This window comes from Tenrec ecaudatus, chromosome 10 (assembly GCF_050624435.1).
Source record: "Tenrec ecaudatus isolate mTenEca1 chromosome 10, mTenEca1.hap1, whole genome shotgun sequence".
NCBI classification, from domain to species: domain Eukaryota; kingdom Metazoa; phylum Chordata; class Mammalia; order Afrosoricida; family Tenrecidae; genus Tenrec; species Tenrec ecaudatus.
This window is the reverse complement of record NC_134539.1, coordinates 109,436,021-109,455,539: the sequence shown is the minus strand read 5'-3', so window position 1 is coordinate 109,455,539 and position 19,519 is coordinate 109,436,021. Positions and strand designations below refer to the sequence as shown.

General features: G+C 60.6%; 1 protein-coding gene across 6 annotated transcripts in view; it reads left to right on the top strand.

Annotated features, from left to right (window-relative positions):
• Positions 1-18,702, top strand: part of SGSM2 (small G protein signaling modulator 2) — a 29,228-nt gene extending 10,526 nt beyond the window's left edge. Inside the window, exons 3-24 of one of the 6 annotated variants that reach the window (XM_075561200.1) lie at positions 3,066-3,228; positions 3,763-3,924; positions 4,199-4,266; positions 4,364-4,509; positions 4,777-4,911; positions 5,370-5,494; positions 5,828-5,895; positions 5,983-6,143; positions 6,353-6,479; positions 8,008-8,142; positions 11,498-11,651; positions 12,798-12,862; positions 12,955-13,100; positions 13,364-13,492; positions 13,590-13,772; positions 14,303-14,659; positions 15,251-15,375; positions 15,723-15,805; positions 16,009-16,118; positions 16,647-16,743; positions 17,135-17,302; positions 17,380-18,702. In XM_075561200.1, coding sequence (XP_075417315.1) covers positions 3,066-3,228; positions 3,763-3,924; positions 4,199-4,266; positions 4,364-4,509; positions 4,777-4,911; positions 5,370-5,494; positions 5,828-5,895; positions 5,983-6,143; positions 6,353-6,479; positions 8,008-8,142; positions 11,498-11,651; positions 12,798-12,862; positions 12,955-13,100; positions 13,364-13,492; positions 13,590-13,772; positions 14,303-14,659; positions 15,251-15,375; positions 15,723-15,805; positions 16,009-16,118; positions 16,647-16,743; positions 17,135-17,302; positions 17,380-17,468 — 2,996 coding nt within the window. In that variant the 3' untranslated portion in view covers positions 17,469-18,702. Of the gene's footprint in view, positions 1-3,065; positions 3,229-3,759; positions 3,925-4,198; positions 4,267-4,363; positions 4,510-4,776; positions 4,912-5,369; positions 5,495-5,827; positions 5,896-5,982; positions 6,144-6,352; positions 6,480-8,007; positions 8,143-11,497; positions 11,652-12,785; positions 12,863-12,954; positions 13,101-13,363; positions 13,493-13,589; positions 13,773-14,302; positions 14,660-15,250; positions 15,376-15,722; positions 15,806-16,008; positions 16,119-16,646; positions 16,744-17,134; positions 17,303-17,379 lie in introns of all 6 variants that reach the window. The other 5 variants (XM_075561198.1, XM_075561199.1, XM_075561197.1 and 2 more) reach the window with 5 other exon arrangements.
• The last annotated feature ends 817 nt before the right edge of the window (positions 18,703-19,519 follow it).

Below are 19,519 nucleotides of genomic sequence, written 5' to 3'. Positions count from 1 at the left end.
AACCTTTTGGAGGTCAGGTATTGGAAATTGAAAGTTATAGGTCCTCTAGGGGAAAAAATACTACTCACTTATATGAGTCACTGGAGTGGGCTACAAGTTTGCACACAATAAAGCCAAGTGGCCAATTGGGCTATTAACCCCAAGGTTAGCAGTTCAAATCCACCAGCCGCTCAGCAGGAGAAAAATGAGACTACGAGGCTATCTGCTCTCATATAGAACAGCCTTGGATGCCCACAAATGCAGTTCTTTTCTGCCCTATGGAGTGGGTCACTGTCAATACAGTGGCAGTGAGTCAGGGTTGGAATTTTTTTGGGGGGGGGAATCCCCAGTGGCCCACTTGCTTAGAATAGTGATTCTCAATTTTCACCTTTTTCTTTTTTGGGGGTGGCCCCACAGAGCCCCCAGTAACCATCTTGGTTACATGCTGTGGTTCTCAGTGGGAGTCCCCCCACCCCCGGGGTAAGCGTTGTCTAATCTGAACACCCTCTGGCCCCGGAACCCATGCAACTGGGCGAAGAGTACCTGGCACAGGTTCATTTACTTGGCTTGGGAAATAGAGGAGTGAGCGTCCTTACTTCTTCCGCAGATGCCGCCTGGCACCTTGCCCGAGTTCTCACAGAAGGAACTTAGGGGCCATGGGGTGAGCTGGTGGGGCTGGGTGTGATATTTGGGCTTCTCTCTGCATCCCCTGCTTGCAATAATTACCTCTCCCCCCAGAGAGCCACGGTGCCAGCACTCCGAGGATTGCAGGGAGGGTGGGCAAGGCCGTCAGGCTGGGTATATGTGTGCCTGCCATCCCCGCCTCCCTGCCTGGCTGTGCCTGGGGAAGGTGGGAAGGCTAATGACTCATTATCCCGGCAATTAGTCACAGCACCCAGGCACATGATTCCCTGCAGGCCTGCTGCCACTCCGACCCTGCTCGGGGCTGCTGCTCTCCGCTCTGGAAAGGGTGTGTGTGTGTAGTCCCAGGACCAGGAGGATGAGCCGTGCAGTGCAGCCCAGGGACACACGGACCTGCAGGGCCTGAGGGACTGACCACTGCAAGGGCACTCACACCGAAACCACTCCCATGTCCCCTGCAGGAGCATCTAAGTGCGTGGGGGGAAGCTCCATTATCCCTCATCCACGCTGACATGGATATAAAGGCATGTATGTGCATGCAGAGGGCTGAGCTCACCCTGGCCACAGGGCTGCCCTTGTAAAGTCACATCCTCCAGGCTCGAGCCAGAGGCTCCAGCAGGAAACTGCGCCCCCCCTCCCCTCCGAGGCTTTCACTCAGCTGGCCGTCGTCCAGCTTCTTGTCATCAATTGAGGGGATGCTAAATGAAACTCCCCTAGAGCTCCACGGTAGCTGTCTGTCCCTTACTATAAATGAAAGCCACAAAGGGCTGAGAAATTTGACTTTTCATGATTTCCTCAGTCCAGGATTCATATTCTAATACCCCCTAAAATAGTTGTGATGAGGCCTCAGCTCCTCTTCCTGTCCACCCCCCCTCGCTCCCCCTCCCCTGGCAGGAGCAGAGGAGTAATACAGACCCATGGGATAGAGCCCGCACAGAACATGGACGATGTTAGGGACCCGTTTGAAGCAAATGTCTCCCGTGTGCCGGACCGGGGACTAAAGTGTCTTACAGACTTTACCTCACCCAGCGTTTCACCCCAGGCCTCAGAAGTGCTGTTCCCATTTTAGAGATGATAAAGCTGAGTCTCAGGGCATTCAGTCCTTTCCCACAGGATTCCAATTCTGTTCGGATTCCAGACCCAGGCTCTTTCCAGCTCAGCACTGTTTTGATTTCTGTGAACAGCCCCCTGCCATTGAGTCGATTCCAACTCACCGTGACCCTATAGGACAGACTAGAACTGCTCCCGTTCAGATTTCCAGGCTGTAAATCTGTATGAGAACAGACAGCCTCATCTTTCTCCCTCGGAGCAGCCAATGGGTTCAAACCACTGACCTTGCGGGTAGCCCAACGCATACCTCACACAACCAAAAGAGCACCTGCAAAAGGAGATGAGAGCCTCCTCCCACCTGTGCTCCCCCTCCCCCCACTGCCAACCCACAGGGACCGTATAAGGTGGGGAAGGGGGCTCCGGTCAGTGTTTGGCATCCTGGGGCCTACCCCTGGCTCTCACTGCAGGACTGCGACCAGAGTTTTCTTCCGGCTTCTCCTTCCTCTAAAACAGCAACCTTACCTTCAGAACAGTTAACCCTCTCCCCACCCACACTTTTTAGAGTCTATACATAGGAACCCCAAAGGCGTAGCAGTTACATATTGGGCTGCTAACTGCAAGGTCAGTAGTTCAAAACCACCAGTCACTCCGTGGGAGAAAGATGAGGCTTTCTGCTTCCATAAAGAGTTACAGGCTCTGGAGCTCCCAGAAGCCGCCTTCCGCTGCCCTATTGGGTCACTGCGAGTTGATGGCCCCGAGTTTAGGGGTTGTTGGTTTGTACATATGCCCAGGGCAGCTCCTGGCCCTTCCACGCCCAGCTTCTGTTTCCTGCCTGGGTCTGCCTGCAGTCAGCAGGTTCCAGAGGGCAAGCTCAGTCCTGGCCCCTGAAAACATGAATGAGCCAAGGGAAGCCTCCCAGCATAGAACATGGAAAGCTCCTCTTACTCCCAGCTGCCAGGCTCATCAATAATTCAGGGGCCGCCGTCGAGGCTGATCTCTGCAGCGGCTTCATCAATATTTCAGTTCCTTCTCCAGAGCCTGTTCCCTAGCAACCATACCATCCACGCTCTCCAACAGAGCTGAGGACTGTGGGACCGCTTTCGCCCCCTGCCATCCATCCAAGGTCTGCTGGTGTCCACACCAACCCTCATTCTGTCTGGAGCGGGCGGCTCTGTGCTGCGGGGCTGTGCTGTTTAGGAAATGTGTAAATAAGTGCTCAGGAGAGGGATGAAGGAGCCTGGGCCCTTCTCAGTCTGTCTGCCGAGCCTGCTCGAGCCTAGGAAGCCCTCATCCAGGGCTAGTAAGGTCAGGGCCTGCTCTGCACCTCTTCCTCTCCCATTGCTGTCAGCCCTTCCAGCCCAGGCTCAGGTGGTGCTTCCCTTCTGCGGGCCTAGGTGCGGTGGAGGCATGCCTCCTACATCAGCTGAGACGCCGGGCCGCTGGCTTCCTGCGCAGTGACAAGATGGCAGCCCTGTTCACCAAGGTGGGGAAGACCTGCCCCGTGGCTGGGGAGATTTGCCACCAGGTCCAGGAGCTACAGCAGCTAGTGGAGGGCAGGTGAGTCCTGGGCCAGCCCCCCACCCTTCCCTTCGGCTGTTTCCACCTGGCATTTGCTACTTCCCGGGGCTACCTAGATAGAAGGTTGGCTTCCAGGCCACTTCTTCATAGGGCTTCTTGTGTAAAGAACCAGCCAGCCTCTGTGTGTGTGTGTGTGTGTAAGGGTTGCCTCCTGTGGGGGCCTCATGTCTCTGTTCCCTACTCCTAAGACCCCAGGCTGCTCAGTCCTCTAGGCTGTCATTTGGTGGCACCTAGTCCCGCTTCCACCAGGAACCCAGGTGATGTAGTGGTTACAGGTTGGGCTGCTAACCTTAAGGTCAAGAGAAAGATGAGGCTTTCTACTCCCATAAAGTGAGTCTCAGAAACCCACGGGGCAGTTCTATCCTGTCGCACAGGGTGGCTATGGGTCGGAGCTGACTCTATGGCAGTGAGTTTGGCTTGGCTTGTTGTTTAGTTCTAAGCCCCATTCCCAGTATCATTAGGCCTCACAGCCTGACCCCAGGCCTCCCCATGAAGCCTTCCCTCTCTCAGCAGGAAACCAGCCGGGGCTGGCCAGCAGACCCTGCGGAGACAGTGCTCCACTGGGGGGAAGGCCCCCGTCCTCAGCCCGCAGGCCTGGAAGCACATCTGGGTCCGAACAGCACTCCTCACGAAGGTGCTAGACAGGATTGTGCAGTATCTGGTGGAAAATTGCAGGTGACTTCCCCACATACACACACCTGGCAGCCCCTCCTCCCTCACCAGCCCCCACCTCAGCCCTGCAGCCCCCTCCCCTGCTGCTGGACAGCCATGCTGTCCTCTGAGCCTCTGAAAGCACCGTGAACTTTCATCCCTCCTCCGAGCGATCCATGTGCACTCGTGTCTCTTGGTGGCTGGTGTCCGCTTGATCTCCCTTCTTGGGGCCCCTGACTGCCCTGAGGTGAATTTGACAACCCCAGCAGTCACCCCCTCTCTTCTCCTCTCCTGACAGCAAGTACTATGAGAAGGAGGCATTGCTGGCAGACCCCGTGTTTGGGCCCATTCTGGCCTCTCTCCTAGGTGAGCCCGAGGGCACAGGGGGCTGGGTTGGCCGGTGGTGGCAGGTGGGGGGGAGGGAGGATGTGATGGCAGGACCTGGCTGCCCCTGTCTCCGCAGTGGGACCCTGTGCCTTGGAGTACACCAAGCTCAAGACTGCCGATCACTACTGGACCGACCCCTCCGCAGAGGAGCTGGTCCAAAGGCACCGGATCCGAGGGCCCCCGAGTCGCCAGGACTCCCCTGCAAAGCGCCCAGCCCTAGGAGTAAGTAGGCACCCTTCTCCCCACCCCCTGTGTGCACCTCAGGCCGCGCCCCCCGGTCTGCCAGGAGGAATTCCTCAAAGCACCACCCCCAGGTGTGTCCTGGAGATGCCCCCAAGATCATAACCAGCCCAGGAGCTTCTCCCACATTGGCACAGGCCAGGAGAACAAGCTAGGGGCAGGAAGGACCCAAGGGCCTGACACGGTGGCCATGGACACCCTGAGGCTCTCCACCCACAAGGCCGGGCCTGAGCCTGCCTTGCTCTGCAGATCCGAAAACGGCACTCAAGTGGCAGTGCCTCTGAGGACAGGCTGGCTGCCTGCGCCCGAGAGTACGTGGAGTCCCTGCACCAGAACTCCAGGACCCGCCTGCTCTATGGCAAGAACAACGTGCTGGTGCAGCCGGTAGGACACCCCACTAGCCCAGCTTCCTGGGTCCCAAACCGGGGTCCCGACTCACAACCATTCTGTTCCTAGGGGGCGTGAGCCAGAGAGTAAGGGATAAGAGCCCCCCCCCCCCACTGTTTTCTTAGACTCAGGCCCAGCCCTGAGCAGGTGGGAGTCAGGCGTGGCCTCCGCTCTGGCTAACCAAGAACCAGGACATTGGGGTTGGGGGGGTTGGGGGTGGAGCCAACTGGGTGGACACTTGGCCTGCAGAAGACCAACAGGACAGAGCCAATGGCCCAAGGCCAACTAGTGGAGGCAGATGCCCATGCGAGATTGTTCCCCGATTCTTGCCCATCTCGGCCCAGGGCCCCCTAATTGGCCTACCCTGGTTGCTCTGCTCCCACCCAAGGAATCACAGGCCGCTGCTCCGCAGCCTTCCTCCCTCACCGTCTCCTCCCTGCTGTGTCTCACTGCAGAAGGAGGACATGGAGGCCGTCCCCGGCTACCTCTCCCTCCACCAGTCTGCAGAGAGCCTCACTCTGAAATGGACCCCCAACCAGCTAATGAATGGGGCGCTGGACGACTCCGAGCTGGAAAAGAGGTGGGGTAGGGGGCTACAGGGGTTCCTCCAGGGAGCCAGGGAGGGGCCCGGTACAGCCTGGGCAACCCAGGCTGCCCCTGGAGGCAAAGACTCCCAGACGGGCAGGGAGAGGCCTCCTGGAGAAATGCCCACGTTCTCTAAGGCTGAGCTAGGCCAGGGCACAAAGGCGTTTGCCCGAGCCAAGCTCTGGACAGCCAGCTCTGTCAGGCTGTGTGCCCGGAGGAACAAGGCTGGCTTAGGGTCACGTCTTGGCTGTGGTCATCTTGTCCTTGGGGGCTGGTAGGGTGAGGCGAGGTCTCAGGACACAGTGACACCTCCCTGGTTCCTTTCCAGTGTTTACTGGGACTACGCCCTGGTGGTGCCCTTCAGTCAGATCGTCTGCATCCACTGCCACCAGCAGAGTAAGCTCCCCTCGTCCTGTGAGAACCCTGCCTTCACTCCTGACCGGGCTCAGCCCAGCCTGGCCTTATGGCTGTCCTTGCCCCCAGAAAGTGGCGGCACACTGGTGCTGGTGGGTCAGGATGGCATCCAGAGGCCACCGCTGCACTTCCCCCAGGGGGGCCACCTCCTGTCCTTCCTGTCCTGTCTGGAAAACGGGCTCCTGCCAAGGGGACAGCTAGAGCCCCCGCTCTGGACCCAGCATGGAAAGGTACTGCCAGTCTTGGGAGCCTCAGGGTGAAGGGAGGTGTTGGGGGTGGGCAGTGGGGGGGGGGCAGGGGTTCCTCCAGCTCCCTTCTCCTGTCCCCACACTGTCCTCCTGGGAGCCATTTGGGGAGGGACCCTAGGGCCCAGATTCTGCCTTTTCCAGGCTGACTGCCCACTTCTCCCTCCCTCCTTCCCTCCCCGGTCCCTGTTTAGGGGAAGGTGTTCCCCAAGCTGCGGAAGCGAAGTAGCGTTCGGTCAGTGGACGTGGAGGAGATGGGCTTGGGGCGGGCCACAGACTGCGTGTTCCGGATCATCTATCCTGGCCATAGGAACGAACACAGTGAGTGTCCCCACCCTCCCGGCCAGCCAGCTGGGAGGAGAGAGCCACTCAGGGAGGTGGGGGGCACTGCTCCCAGGAGGGGCAAAAGCAGGCAGATGGAACACAGGCCCATGGGCCAGCCGGCTGGGTTAAGGCAGGTGCCTTAACCTCTACAATGGACCTTTCCCCCAAAAGTCACCCTTGTCCTGTCTAGCTGTTTCCCCCGCCCCCCACCACCACCCCTGCCCATCTCTTTCCCCTGAGACCCTTAGCTCAGTAGACCCAGGCAGTGCTGTGCAATCCCCTCTCGGGTCCCCTCAGTTAAGAGTGTGGAGAGCCCAGGAACTGAGGGAGGAGGACTGTCCATCCTCCTGGCCCGCCACCTCCTCGCCGCGGCCGTCCCTGAGCAAGCATAGTGATGCCTTTGGGTGCAAACTCCTCAGTAGCCCGAGGCCTCCAGGACCCAGCTGCTGGCCAGAGGTGACTCAGCTGGAGTCGGGGGACAGTCTAAAGACAGTGGAGGGCGGGGAGGGCACTTGGAACAGGCCAGGGGCCTCTGGTTGCTGAGAAGCCCGAAGTCCATTCAGACCTCAGGGAACCTGTTTCCAGGTCCTGGCTGGTTTTGCCTGTCTGCGCCCTGGACACACTCCCCAGGGCCAGAGGAGGTATAGCTTCAGGTCTCTCCTGACACGGACACTCCCTCCTGCTCTGAGTGCTGCCGCCCTGCCGCTGCTGCTCCTGTGCCGCCGGGGGTGCTCTCCTTGTATTTAAAGCACAGAGCGCTTCTCCACCAGCTGCCTTGCCCCTTAACCCTTAACTGGCTCTGCTTCAGAGGAAACGCCCTGTAACCCACACGCTGCCTTCTTAGGTGAGAGATGGCCCAGGCCACATCTCTCTCCACAGCAGGGGCAGCCCCAACAGACTTGGAGGGCACACAGGTACCCACCCGCCCCCACACAGACACCGAGATGTGCCTGGTGTGACTTTAGCCAACGTGCATTTGCGGATCTGAGCTGTTCCTCAGATTCTATTAGTCCGTGCCCATGGCCCTCTGCAAGCCTTGGCATTTCCCAGTTCTGTTCACAGCACTTGCCAAGGACTACTGCCCTCGAGGGGCAGCCAGGGCCCAGAGAGGAAACCAGATCAGGAACCACTCAGAGGGGGAGAAGGTCCACTTAGAGCCTGAGCAGGGAGTTAGGGTGATGCTCAGGTGTGGTCCCACCTGGTGTGAACGAGGGGGAGAATGACCAGGATTATCAGCCCGTGTGGAGCTAGCCTTGGGCTGGGCTGATGAGTCCTGAGCTGCTGGTCCTGCCCTCGCGGGCCCCTCGGTCCTCTCCTCTCTCCTTCAGGAGCTCTGTAGCTGCCTCCATCTCTCCCCTTTCTTCCATATATCCCTCCTCCCCCCAAAAATAATCTATCAGCAGAGCTCTCGGGTCCCTCTTCCACCTTCCGCAAGTTCCAGGTGACCCTAACCTCCATCCCCCTCACCTGGAGGAGGGCGTCTGGTCCTCACGCCCCCGCCTCTCTCGCTGTTCTCTTTGAGCAGTCACTATTAACTACCACCACCTAGCGGCCAGCCGCGCGGCCTCGGTGGACGATGATGAGGAAGAGGAGGATAAGCTACACGCGATGCTCTCAATGATCTGCTCGCGGAACCTCACAGCTCCCAATCCGATGAAAGGTTCTTATCCTCACCTTCTCCTGCCCCCCTCGCTCCCCCCAACCCCAACCCCCCGCCCTCCCGGGCCCACCTGCCACACACCCACCGCAGGGGCTCGAACGGCAGTGTTGGCATTACGGGACTCGGGCCCAAGGGACCCACCTTGGAACTGAGGTCCCTTCCATCTGGGGGCAGCAGGTCAGGCGAGTGCTGGCGTGGAGAAGGCAGGTGACTCTGGGGGCCTAACGGGATCAGCAAGGAGAGGATGTCACACCCACCCGGGAGGGAAGAGGACCCTCCCCCTACCCGCCATGGACTGGCCAGCAGTTTCCAGGGAGCCCTGTCCCCACACCCCCAGGGGACTGTATTGGCAGCCAGCCCAGGGCAGTGGTTCTTTCTGTTCTTTTATGCTGACTGGACGGCCAGTCTCCTCGGGCCCTGTACCCCAGCCTTCACATTAGCGGGAGCAGGACCCAGGGACGGGCACTCCAGGACAGGCCAGGAGGACCATCCTGTGGGTTGTCTGGGGACCTAAGGCCACCACAAGAGACCCTTGGACTCAGTTTCCCCAGCAGGAAGGAAGTCTAGAAGCAGCTGTAATGTTCAGGTGGGGCACCCAGGGCATGGTAGCCTGAGTTCTCCGCCCTGAGATGCCTCTGCTCAGCTCTGACTTGGGGCAGGTTGTACATACCCCAGAGCCCTGTGTCCTTCTGTGTGCGGAGGCTGTGCAGGCTTGGGCTAGAGGCAGTACGTAGACCTTCCCTGCAAACAGCAGAGCACCCACGGGCCAGGTCAGATCAGGAGAAGCGTGACCAGCCCCATAGGTTAACTGCAGCATGCACAGTCGAGCGGCACTTCCCTAGTCTGGGGGTCTGCTTCGCTCTGCCCACGCATCCTCATGTCATCGAGTGAATTGCTTCCTCCTCTTGCATGCCCCTGCAGAGGGTGTCCCTAAACAACAAACACTCCCTCCAGGCTTCTGCAAAATTCTGCCAAGCAGCCTGATTCCTCAGCCCTGCCCATCCCTGGCGACAGTCTGTGCCACTGAAGGCACAGCCAGTCCTCCGCACAGGCAGCAGCGGCCCCTTCCCACCCCCACTGCCTGGTGCCTGTGCTCCCTCCCGGTCCTTCCAGTAGGAGAGCCCCCAGGTTTATATCATGCACTACAGCCTCGCAAGCCTTGGCAGAAGGGTTGAGCTTCTTGTTGAGTCCCGAGGGACTGCTGAGCTCTTTGAGCCCCTCCTTAGTCCTCAGACCACCTGGGAGAGTCTGGAGGTCAGGCTGGGGGTCCCAGTGGAGCCCTGTCTTGATCGACTTGGCAATAGGAAACTCATCCCTGACCCAACTTGGGACTGAGGTCACCAGGGTCAGGAAGCCCTCCAGTCTCACAGGGACCAGAGACCTGGGGTTGTCTGCCATCCCCTGGGGAAGTGCCAAAGGCCAGGCCACCCTGTTTGCAGCCTTGCTTGGGAAAGGGAAAGAACCAAGAGCAGAACCCCGAATTGGGTGGGGGGTGGAAGGGAAGCTCCCCACTGCCCCCAGTCCTTAATGACAACACTGTTGAGTCCGTTCTGCTAGCCATGGCTTTTCCAGCCTGCAACATGCTTGACTTGTGCATGTGACTCGAGTGGCAGGTGTCGAGGCCTCCCCCTCCCACCTCTCCTGCTGCCTCTCCCCAAAATACTACCCCTACCCACCCACTGAGCAGAGACGCTGTTCAAGCTAGTTCTGCTCCAGGTCAGGCGCCTTTCACTCGGAGTCTCAGGGGCTGTGTGGTTCAATGGTCCTGAGTGTTTGCTTTAAACTGTCCTCCTGCTCAGACGAGAGGCCAGAGTCCCAGCTGACCCAGCACCCTACCCTCCCCGCCCACTGCCCCTCGACCTGCCCCTCCCGACCACAGCAGCGCCCCAGATGAGATGCTCCTTCCTGGAGAATTAAGGAAAAGAGCATCACCCCCAGGAGACTCCCTTCGTGGGGCCCTGCTTTCTGGGCATGTGCTGTTTCCCCCACCCCATCCCCCCAACCTTCCCTACCTGCCTGCCTGCTGCCTGCTGCTTGCCTGACTGGGCCTGCCCCTACCCTGGCCCTCCACCACTGGCCTGCTTTCCTGTTTGCTGCAGGGCCTTAGTGCTGTGCTCCCACCCCATCTCCACCCCCACCCCCAATCTAGAGCATGGCTTGCAGCCCTCCTGGAAACGCAACCCCTGCTCACCAAGTGTGTTCCCTGTCTTGCCTCCCGGTGGGGCTGAAGGGTCAGACAGCTACCAAAATCCCTGCCACTGGTTTAGGAAGAGGGTCCTAGCTCAAGGCAGAGTAGCCTGGGAGAGGTCCAGCTCCCCAGGCCCACCCAGAGCCGGAGGGTTTCCACACCACTCTCCAATGAGAGGCCCTGTGAAGGAAGTCTCTCACACCCCTCCCTCCTGGTTCTATTCTCCGTGGCTTCCCCTCTTCCCGTGTCATCTGGGGCTCTCACTCGATGCTTCATCTCTGGGAAACCCCTCTGTCAGCAATGCCCTGCAGCCCCTCCCTGCCCCACCTTGGAGCCCCCCCCCCAGGTCTTGGGATGTGATTGAGACCTGCTGGGCTGAATGAAGGCCGCATCTGCTGGGGGTGTCGCTGTGTCTTTGCTGAGGTTGCACCTGGGCACCTTCTTCTGGGACTGGCACTCAGCTGGTTGGTCCTGGTGCCAGCCGCCTCCTTCCTCAGGCCAGGCAGGCTGGGGGCAGTGACCTGCTTTCCAGCTTGCTTGTGTGGTCCCCAGCTCCCCTGCTGAGTGCATTAAGGATGGAGAGGGAGGAGCTCAGGAGGGAGGGGATGTGGGGACCTGGTTTTAGCCTCTGGCCACCAGATCTGGGACCCCGCAGCCAGAAGAGGTGACTCTGGGTGCCTGTGGGCTTTAGTTGGTGAGGGCTCCCTGGCGAAGGGGGTGGAGTTCGGAGTGTGCAGTGCTCTCAGGCCCTTCCTGCCCACCTGGGAGTTTGCCAAAAAGGGCCTAGCTGAATCCTTGAAGGCCTAGCAGCTGAGAGTGCTCTAGGACGCTCAGTCCTTGGTGGTTTCTCTTGGTCTCCTCCCTCCCTCGAGAGAAACCAGGGTGTGCCCCATTGCCAGCAGAGAGAGACCAATGCCATCTTCCCCGACACCCGAGTGTTTTCTCAAGACCAGAAGGACACCTGCCTATCCTCCCAGGCTGGGTAGCAGCTGGGAGATGGCAGGCACCCTCTCTTCTCCCATTTGTATCGCTGGGCTCTGGTCCCAGGGAGGCACTGCCCGGTGGTTTTCCACATTCTAGCTCTGGGCACCAAGGTGGGCATCCTGCAGGGCACAAGTGGGAGGAGGCCTGCTAAGCCTCTGACCTCAGCTCCCTTCCCACCCCCAGATGCCGGAGATATGATCGAGATGCAGGGCTTCGGGCCCAGCCTGCCCGCCTGGCACCTGGAGCCCTTGTACAGCCAGGGCTCCACCTGCCCCTCCTGCTCGTCCCACAGCTCCCCGTATGCCACCCCCAGCCACTGCAGCTGCGGCCCCGACCGGTGAGTGGGCAGGGCCTGACACCAGCTTCTTGTCTGGCATGTGTGTGTGCACGTGCGCGCAGCTGTCCTGAAGGCCTGTGTCACTTACTTGACAAGGTGGCTCCTGGCGCTGGACACCGTTAGGTTCCTGTTTCACTTCCACCAGTCACTGCCCTGGGAGCTCTGGTGGGGCTGTGAGATACAGCGGTGGGATGTTCACCCCACATCAGCAGTTCAAAGCCACCAGCCGCTCCTCCGGAGAAAGATGAAGCACTCTGCTTCCGTCAAGAATGAGTCTCAGAAACCGGAAGGAGACTTAGAGACTCGGTCACCCTGTCCTGTAGGGTCGCTGTGAGCCGGTGTCGAGTATAGGTGTCTCGTTCTGTTTTTAAAATCAGCACCCGGACGATGCTGGAACGTTACTGAGCCAGTCTATGAGTCTCTTTGTCTGTAAGCCTCAGTCTCCTCGTCGGTGAAATGGGGATCATGCTGTCCCTCACATCCTAAAGTGCATGCGAGCACTTGGGGGAAGGTGTGAGCACGGGTGAGCTCCTATCCCAGGCGGACGCAGGTCCTGCAACGTGCCAGGGTCGGCCGGGGATGGCATCAGTGCCTTGCTGGCTGCTCTCCGCCACCCACGACTTCTTTTTCAGTCTGTTCTCCTAAGGGTCTTTGGGAGCTTCTCTTGAGGTTCAATGAGTAAACCAAGATCCAGTCTGGGGCCAAGGCCCTGCGCTTCCAGCCACCTGGCTCCCCGCCCCCGGGGGCCTCAATACCGTGGATGTGGCCCGACCTCAGGGCTGTGAGTGGATAGGGTGGGCAGGGAGCCCACTGGGCAAGCTGACACAGTGGAGAGAGAGCCCCAGAGCATAGGACACCACTCTCTAAGGCTCTCCCCAGCATCCAGCTGCAGTGCTGGCCCCACCTCTCCATCTCCCCAGACCTGAGCTTGTGAACCCCAGATGCCCAGGCTAGGAGAGGGGGGGGGGCGCTTACCTTGTCTCCTGCTAGGTCAGCTGTGAACACACAACAGTATGTTGATAGGTGATTGCCTGGGGGTGAGAGGCAGGCAAGGCTGGGGCTCCCTCAGCACCTTAGGGCCCTAGGCTGGGGGGCCTCCAGCCAGCAGGGCTGAGTCTACCTGCTCTCAGCCAGGTCGCTCTCCAGGTTGCCCCTCAGGCTGCTGTGTGAGAGCATGAAGAGGCAGATCGTGTCCCGCGCCTTCTACGGCTGTGAGTGGCTGGGGCGGGGGCGGCGAGGGGGCGTGGCAGGGGTGTGGCTGAGGGAGGCACAGGCTCAAGGCCTCCTGACCCTCTCTCTGCAGGGCTGGCATACTGCCGCCACCTCTCCACAGTACGGACCCACCTGTCAGCGCTGGTGCACCACAATGTCCTCCCCCATGACCGGCCCCCAGGGGCCACTGGGGGCCTCACCAAGGACGTGTGGAGCAAATACCAGAAGGACAAAAAGGTGCCGGGGTGAAGGGCTGGAGCGGGCAGTGGTGAGTGCAGGGCAGCCTGTGCGGACCCAGCGCGTGTGCATGGAGGGCTGGGGCTGTCTGGGGAGTCTCCCTCCGTGCCGCTCTGTGCTAACCCACGTCTTGGGGCTCGGCTCCGTGCCCTGCAAGGAGGGGAAGGACCTGTGGCCCTGGACAGAGATGGGGCTGCCCTCCCAGCCCCAGAGGCCAGGGGGTCTGTGGGCAGGGCTGCTCAGTGTGCTGCCCTGCCCCTCAGAACTACAAGGAGCTGGAGCTGCTGCGGCAGGTGTACTACGGGGGCGTGGAGCACGAGGTCCGAAAGGACGTCTGGCCCTTCCTGCTTGGCCACTACAAGTTCGGCACCAGCAAGAAGGAGATGGAGCAGGTGGGGAGCCAGGGAGGGGGCCTCAGAAGCCTCTGCGGGCCCCTCCGCTCACCGCCCCCCACGGTCATGGGCATGGGCATGGTATGATTGGGTACAGGTGGACGCAGTGGTGGCGGCCAGGTACCAGCGGGTGCTGGCGGAGTGGAAGGCCTGCGAAGGGGTGGTGAGGCAGCGGGAGCGGGAGGCCCACCCTGCCATGTTGGCCAAGTTCTCCTCGGGCAGCAGCATCGACAGCCACGTGCAGCGCCTCGTCCACCGGGACTCCACCCTCAGCAACGAGGTGGGCACCAGGCGAACAGGACCCTGCAGGAGGTGGGGCAGCGCACCCAGGCGGCAGGCCTGGGAGCAGGCTCAGTGTGCCCATCTCATTCCTGCCCCTGAACAAGGCAGTAAACACACACACACACACACACACACGCCGTGTGCCTGAGGTGCTTGCTGCAAACTAAGAGGGAAAAGATGGGCATGTCCAAGTTTGGGGGCCACCCTTCCCCCGCTGGAGAGACCGCCAGGCTGGGAATGGCATCCGGGTTTAGATCCAAGTGTCTCTGGACAAGAGCTTTTTATCTCCAGGCCTCAGTTGCCCTTTTGAGCTACAATATCCTCATGTTCCAGAAGGAGCCCTTGGGAGGGGCCACCAGGCAGGGTCCACCGGGGTCCCTTTCTGGGTGCCCAGAGCCCAAGTTCCCTCCTAGGGGAGGCCTTGGGGTGGGGCAGAGTGTGGAGAGAGGAGGGCTCAGTTCGAACCCAGGAAGGAGGCAGGACGCTGGGGTACAGATATGAGCCTGCCCCACCCATACCCCCCACCAGGTGTTCCTCTCTGTGGATGACCTGGAACCGCCAGGGCCCCTGGGCACTGAAGAGCCCAGGCCCAAGGCCGAGCGGGAGCGGGGAGCAGGCACGCCGGGCACTGTGGTGGTGGAGCAGCAGCAGTCCGTGGAGTTTGACTCGCCGGACTCGGGCCTGCCGTCCTCTCGGAACTACTCCGTGGCCTCGGGCATCCAGTCCAGCCTCGATGAGGGACAGAGCATGGGCTTTGAGGAGGAGGACGGCTCGGAAGGGCCAGTTGGTTCTGCCCTTGCATTCTCTGAGCCCCAAGACCCCAGCCAGGAGAAGGCCCCACCAGGCAGCGAACTGGCGGAGGCTGTGTGTGCCGCTGCCTACACTGTACGCGGGCACTGCTCCCACGGGCTGCGGGTGGAGGGAGGGGTGCACTGACCTTGCTGGAAGTCGCTGACTAGGCTCCCCCCACCAGCATATCCCACTCAGCCTCCTCTCGGTCAGTGCCCTTGGCCCCCTGCCTTTGCTGTGCATCTTTCTTTTTGTGTTTTCTTACTTTTATTGGGGGCTCTTACATCTCTTATCACAATCCATGCATTCCTCCAGTGTGTCAAGCACCTTTGCACATAAGCCGCCATCATCATTGTCAAAGCCTTCTCTTCTCACTTGAGCCCGATATCAGCTCCCCATTTCTCCCCTGTCCACCCTCCCTCACAAACCCTTGATAAGTTATAGATTATTATTTTCATGTCTTACATTGTCCTCCGTCGCCCCCTCACCCACTTTTCTGTTATTCGTCCCCCTGAGAGGGGGTTATAGGTTGATCCTTGTGGTTGATTCCCTTTCTCCCCCAACTGTCCCCTAATCCTCCTGGTATCTCTACTCTCCTTGTTGGCCCTGGTTGCAAATCTTTCTTTGGGCATCCCCCCACCAGAAGGCCTGGGCCGGCTCAACTCTGAGCGTCCTTTGCTCCTCCAGATAGAATTACTAGACACCGTGGCCTTAAACCTGCACCGCATAGACAAAGACGTGCAGAGATGCGACCGCAACTACTGGTACTTCACGCCCTCCAACCTTGAGCGGCTGCGAGACATCATGTGCAGGTGCCTCTGAGAGTCGGGAGGGTGGCCTGGGATCCGGTCAGAGTGCGGCTCCCTCTGTTGGGGCCATTTTATATGGTACATGAGCTCCACAACCACCCCCCTCAGGCTCCGCAGCAGGCTCTGCTGGGGCCACTCCAGGGCTTCCCTAGTCCCTGCCAGTCCCGTTGGGGTGTCCCTTCCCGAGTCCCTGAGTGCCCTATGGGTGGACGGTGGGACCCTGAGGAAGGGCTTGGGGGCTGTAGACAGAAAGGCTGCTACAGGGGCCCTCTATGGTCTGCCCCTTAACCTGGTTCTGGGGAGGGGAGGGGAAGGTGGGGCCACCGCTGTGACTCTTCCTGTCATTTCAGCTATGTGTGGGAGCACCTGGACGTGGGCTATGTGCAAGGCATGTGTGACCTGCTGGCACCTCTCCTGGTCATCCTTGACAATGGTGAGGACCAGGGGCCCCTACCCAGCCTCCAGAGCACATCCCCCCAAATGGTGCTGGGGTGGGGCCACTGAAGGCAGAGAAGGGAAACTCAGGCCCCCCGGGGATGGGCAGTGGGAGCAGAAACCAGCTTCCAGGCGGGGGTGGGAGGAGGGGGGGAAGCGGTCACACCCTGCCGACCTGACTCCTGTCTGGTCTGCCCACAGATCAGCTGGCCTACAGCTGTTTCAGCCACCTCATGACGAGGATGAGCCAGAACTTCCCCAGCGGGGGCGCCATGGACACCCACTTCGCCAACATGCGTGCGCTCATCCAGGTGAGGCCGCAGCCCGCTGGCGCCCGTGCCACTAGGCTGACCCCGGCTCACGACATACCCTCCAGTACACTTCTGATTGTGCTCATTGAGAAAAAAACCGGTTTCCCAATGTTAGAAACTGAGGCGACCTTGGGTGAGGTGTGAAGTACACAGTGCACAGGCACCAACGCCCTCTCTTGAGAAGGACGAGGCTGTCTGCCCTCTTGATGATGTCACTGTGCATGGGAGCCCCTCCATGGCAGTGCTCTGGGGCTCAGTGGGCTTAGGGAGGCGAACCCTCCCTCATACCCACGACAGTTCCAGTGAGGGTCGGGGGAGGATGAATCAAGCACCTAGAAAACGACGTCCATAGCACCCAAAAGGGGGGGCAAGAGTGCGGCCCCATATGGGGACACCGGAGGGGGAGAGGACACAGGTACCAGGATGTTGGCCAGGTCTTTGGGGGCCAGAGCAATCCCGGATAGGGGGTGCAGGGCTGTGGGGCGAGGCAGCGTCCAGTCCTGTCCCTCACCTCACCATCAACGCCAGATCCTGGACTCAGAGCTGTTTGAGCTCATGCACCGGAACGGGGACTACACCCACCTCTACTTCTGCTACCGCTGGTTCCTGCTCGACTTCAAGCGAGGTAAGGAGGGGCGGGAGTGGGCTCCCAAGCCAGTAAGAAACCCTCCCCCCCTCCCCCTCCCCCTTCTCACCACCCCACACTTAGGAATCACCTGGAATACTTTTTAAATTCCCAGTGCCTTGCCCCCCACCTGGGCGGTAGGGTGTCTGAAAGCGCTTCCCCCCCACCCACCCCCGGGGAACATGGCTCTCCCCCACGCCAGAGTCGAAGCCCAGGCATGCCACCTAGTGGCCCCAGAGAGTGTGGGGTCAGCAGAGCTGCTCCTCCCGCACCCCCCAGGCAGAAGGGCTAGACCTCGCACGCTCCTAGGGAATCCCCCTCTGGGAAGGGCAGGGGCCCCAGGCACGCTGCCCACCTGGCAGTGGCTCAGCCTGGTGGCTCTGTGGCCCAGAGCTGCCGTACGAGGACGTGTTCGCCGTGTGGGAGGTGATCTGGGCCGCCCGACACGTCTCCTCCGAGCACTTCGTCCTGTTCATCGCCCTGGCCCTGGTGGAGGTCTACCGGGAGATCATCCGCGACAACAACATGGACTTCACCGACATCATCAAGTTCTTCAATGGTAGGAGCCGGGCCCAGCTAACCCCCGGTCCCTTACACGGGGACAGACCTCCCCACGGTGACCCCCATGTCCTCCAGAACGCGCCGAGCGGCACGACGCCCAGGAGATCCTGCGGATTGCCCGGGACCTCGTCCACAAGGTGCAGATGCTCATCGAGAACAAGTGAGGGCTGGGTGCCTGGGTAGCCTCCCACCCCCACCCCGGCCCATCCCACCTGCCCGAGCAAGTGGGCACCTAACAAAGTGATTATGAGCCTGGGCTCTGACTCCAACGCTGGGCAGTTCCAGCTCTGCGGGGCAGGGGTGGGGTGGGGGGGGGTGCCTGGAGGCCCTCCAATCAGGACCAGCGGAGGAGGGCTTGGCTTCTCGGTGCTGTCACCCTGAGGGGACACCTGTGCACTTCCCACTCAGACAGCTGGGCCTGGCCCCACTGCCCCCGTGGCCACCACCTAGACTGTCCCCTGGCCTCTCTGGAGCCCTTGGGGCTCTGCAGAGTTGACAACGAGGTCATTCGACCAGAGAGCTCTGGACTGTGTCTGCCCGGAGGGCCCTGGCGCCAGCCCAGCATGGTGGAGACACAGCCAGTTCCTTCCCCGGGCTCAGAAGACCTGGGCCCCTAGCCAGGCACTCCCCGGAGGCCCTCAGCACTGCCACTGCCTTTGGCCCCTGAGGTGACCCCAGCACTCCGTCACCGTAGGGGCACCCACGTGTGTGTCTGCAGCCTCTTGGCCCCTGCCCATGCTTTGTGTATTAGCTGCATCCCTGGACACTGAGTGACAAGGGTGGCGCTGTGCCACCAGGTGACCTGAGGTGGCATGGGGAGGCCGCCCCGGCCGTCTGCCTCAGGGACAGGCCCCAGGCTGAGAGGTGGGGGTTCCTGGGGAGGCGCAGGGTGGGCTCTGCCTTGCCTTCACTTCTCTCCTCCACGGCCCCCTTTGGAGGAACCATACTCGCTCGCTGGAGTGCCATGAAGGGCCTGCCCCCGGACCCCAGGCCTAGGCATGCTGCTTGCTCTGCCCCTACTACCCTCCACCCCACCTCCAACCCCTGTCAGATGCAGGCAGGCCAGGCCTTGTCCAAGGGCACAGAGGCGCCTCTGCCAGGGCCCGGACCTGCCCAGCACTCACCGAGACCTGGCCACTGCCTGCCCACGGAGAAATGTGGAAACAGTAGGCCCCAGTCCTTTTGCATCCAGCCCAGCACCCCTCCCCGGGCTCTGCATGGCCTGTCGAGGGGCCAGCCCTGTCCATGAGCCCAGCAAGCACGGTGGCCATCGTGTCCCTGCCTTAGTGACTCCGTGGTTTTGTGAGGAGCAGAGCGTGTCTGTTTTGTTTTGTTTCTCTGGCTCAGAAACTATACTCTTCAGTGTAACAGATCAATAAACACAGCATTTGGCAAGGTGCGAGGCTCGGGGGTTACTGGTGGGCTATGCCAGGCGCTGAGGGGCTGTGCACTGGGGAACAGGGAGAGGGGCAGCCCCCGGAAGGCCAGGATGGAGGGAGGACGACAGAAGCTTCCAGGAGAGGTACCTCGGACTGTGTGGTGTGGGAGGTGACGGTCATGGTGCTACCTGAGGCTAACCTGGATGGACTAGCCCTCCCCCCACACTGACTGGGCTCTAGCGGAGAACTTGCGGCTGGACGGGGGACCTCCAGGCCCCTCCAGCCATGGGCTGCCCCAGCACTGCCTTGGGGATGTCTACCGCAGGCTGGGGCATTGAGGGATTGGGAACTGGGGTCTGAAGGGGCCAGGCATTGCTGAGGTCAGAATGAGGACTTAGGCCAGGACACAGAAAGGGCCTAACAAAAGACCCTCACACCTTCTCCTGCCCTTCCCTCACCTGCCTCTGGTGTCAGCCTCAAGGCCTGCCACTGAAGACATCTGACAAAAGGACTCCAGTTATCCCACGGGTTGCCTCTGGAGCTAGGAGCTCTCAGGAGTCTGTAATCAACTCATTCTCAAGAGCTGCTGCCCCTGCCTGGCTGTGCGGTTAACGCAGGAACACGCTAGTGGCCCAAAGCTGTCTGGGCCAACCAGTGAATACCGAGCTGTGGGGCCTCCTGGAACAAGTCAACTGCATAAGCCTCTCAGGAACGCACCCCACCCCACCCCCAGTTGACTCACCCAGCGGCTGTCAGTTCCTTTTGCTGGTTCTTCCACCTGAATGGAAGTCTTCAAAGGGCTTGAATAAACTAGCCTGATAGCAGTCCAGTGGGCT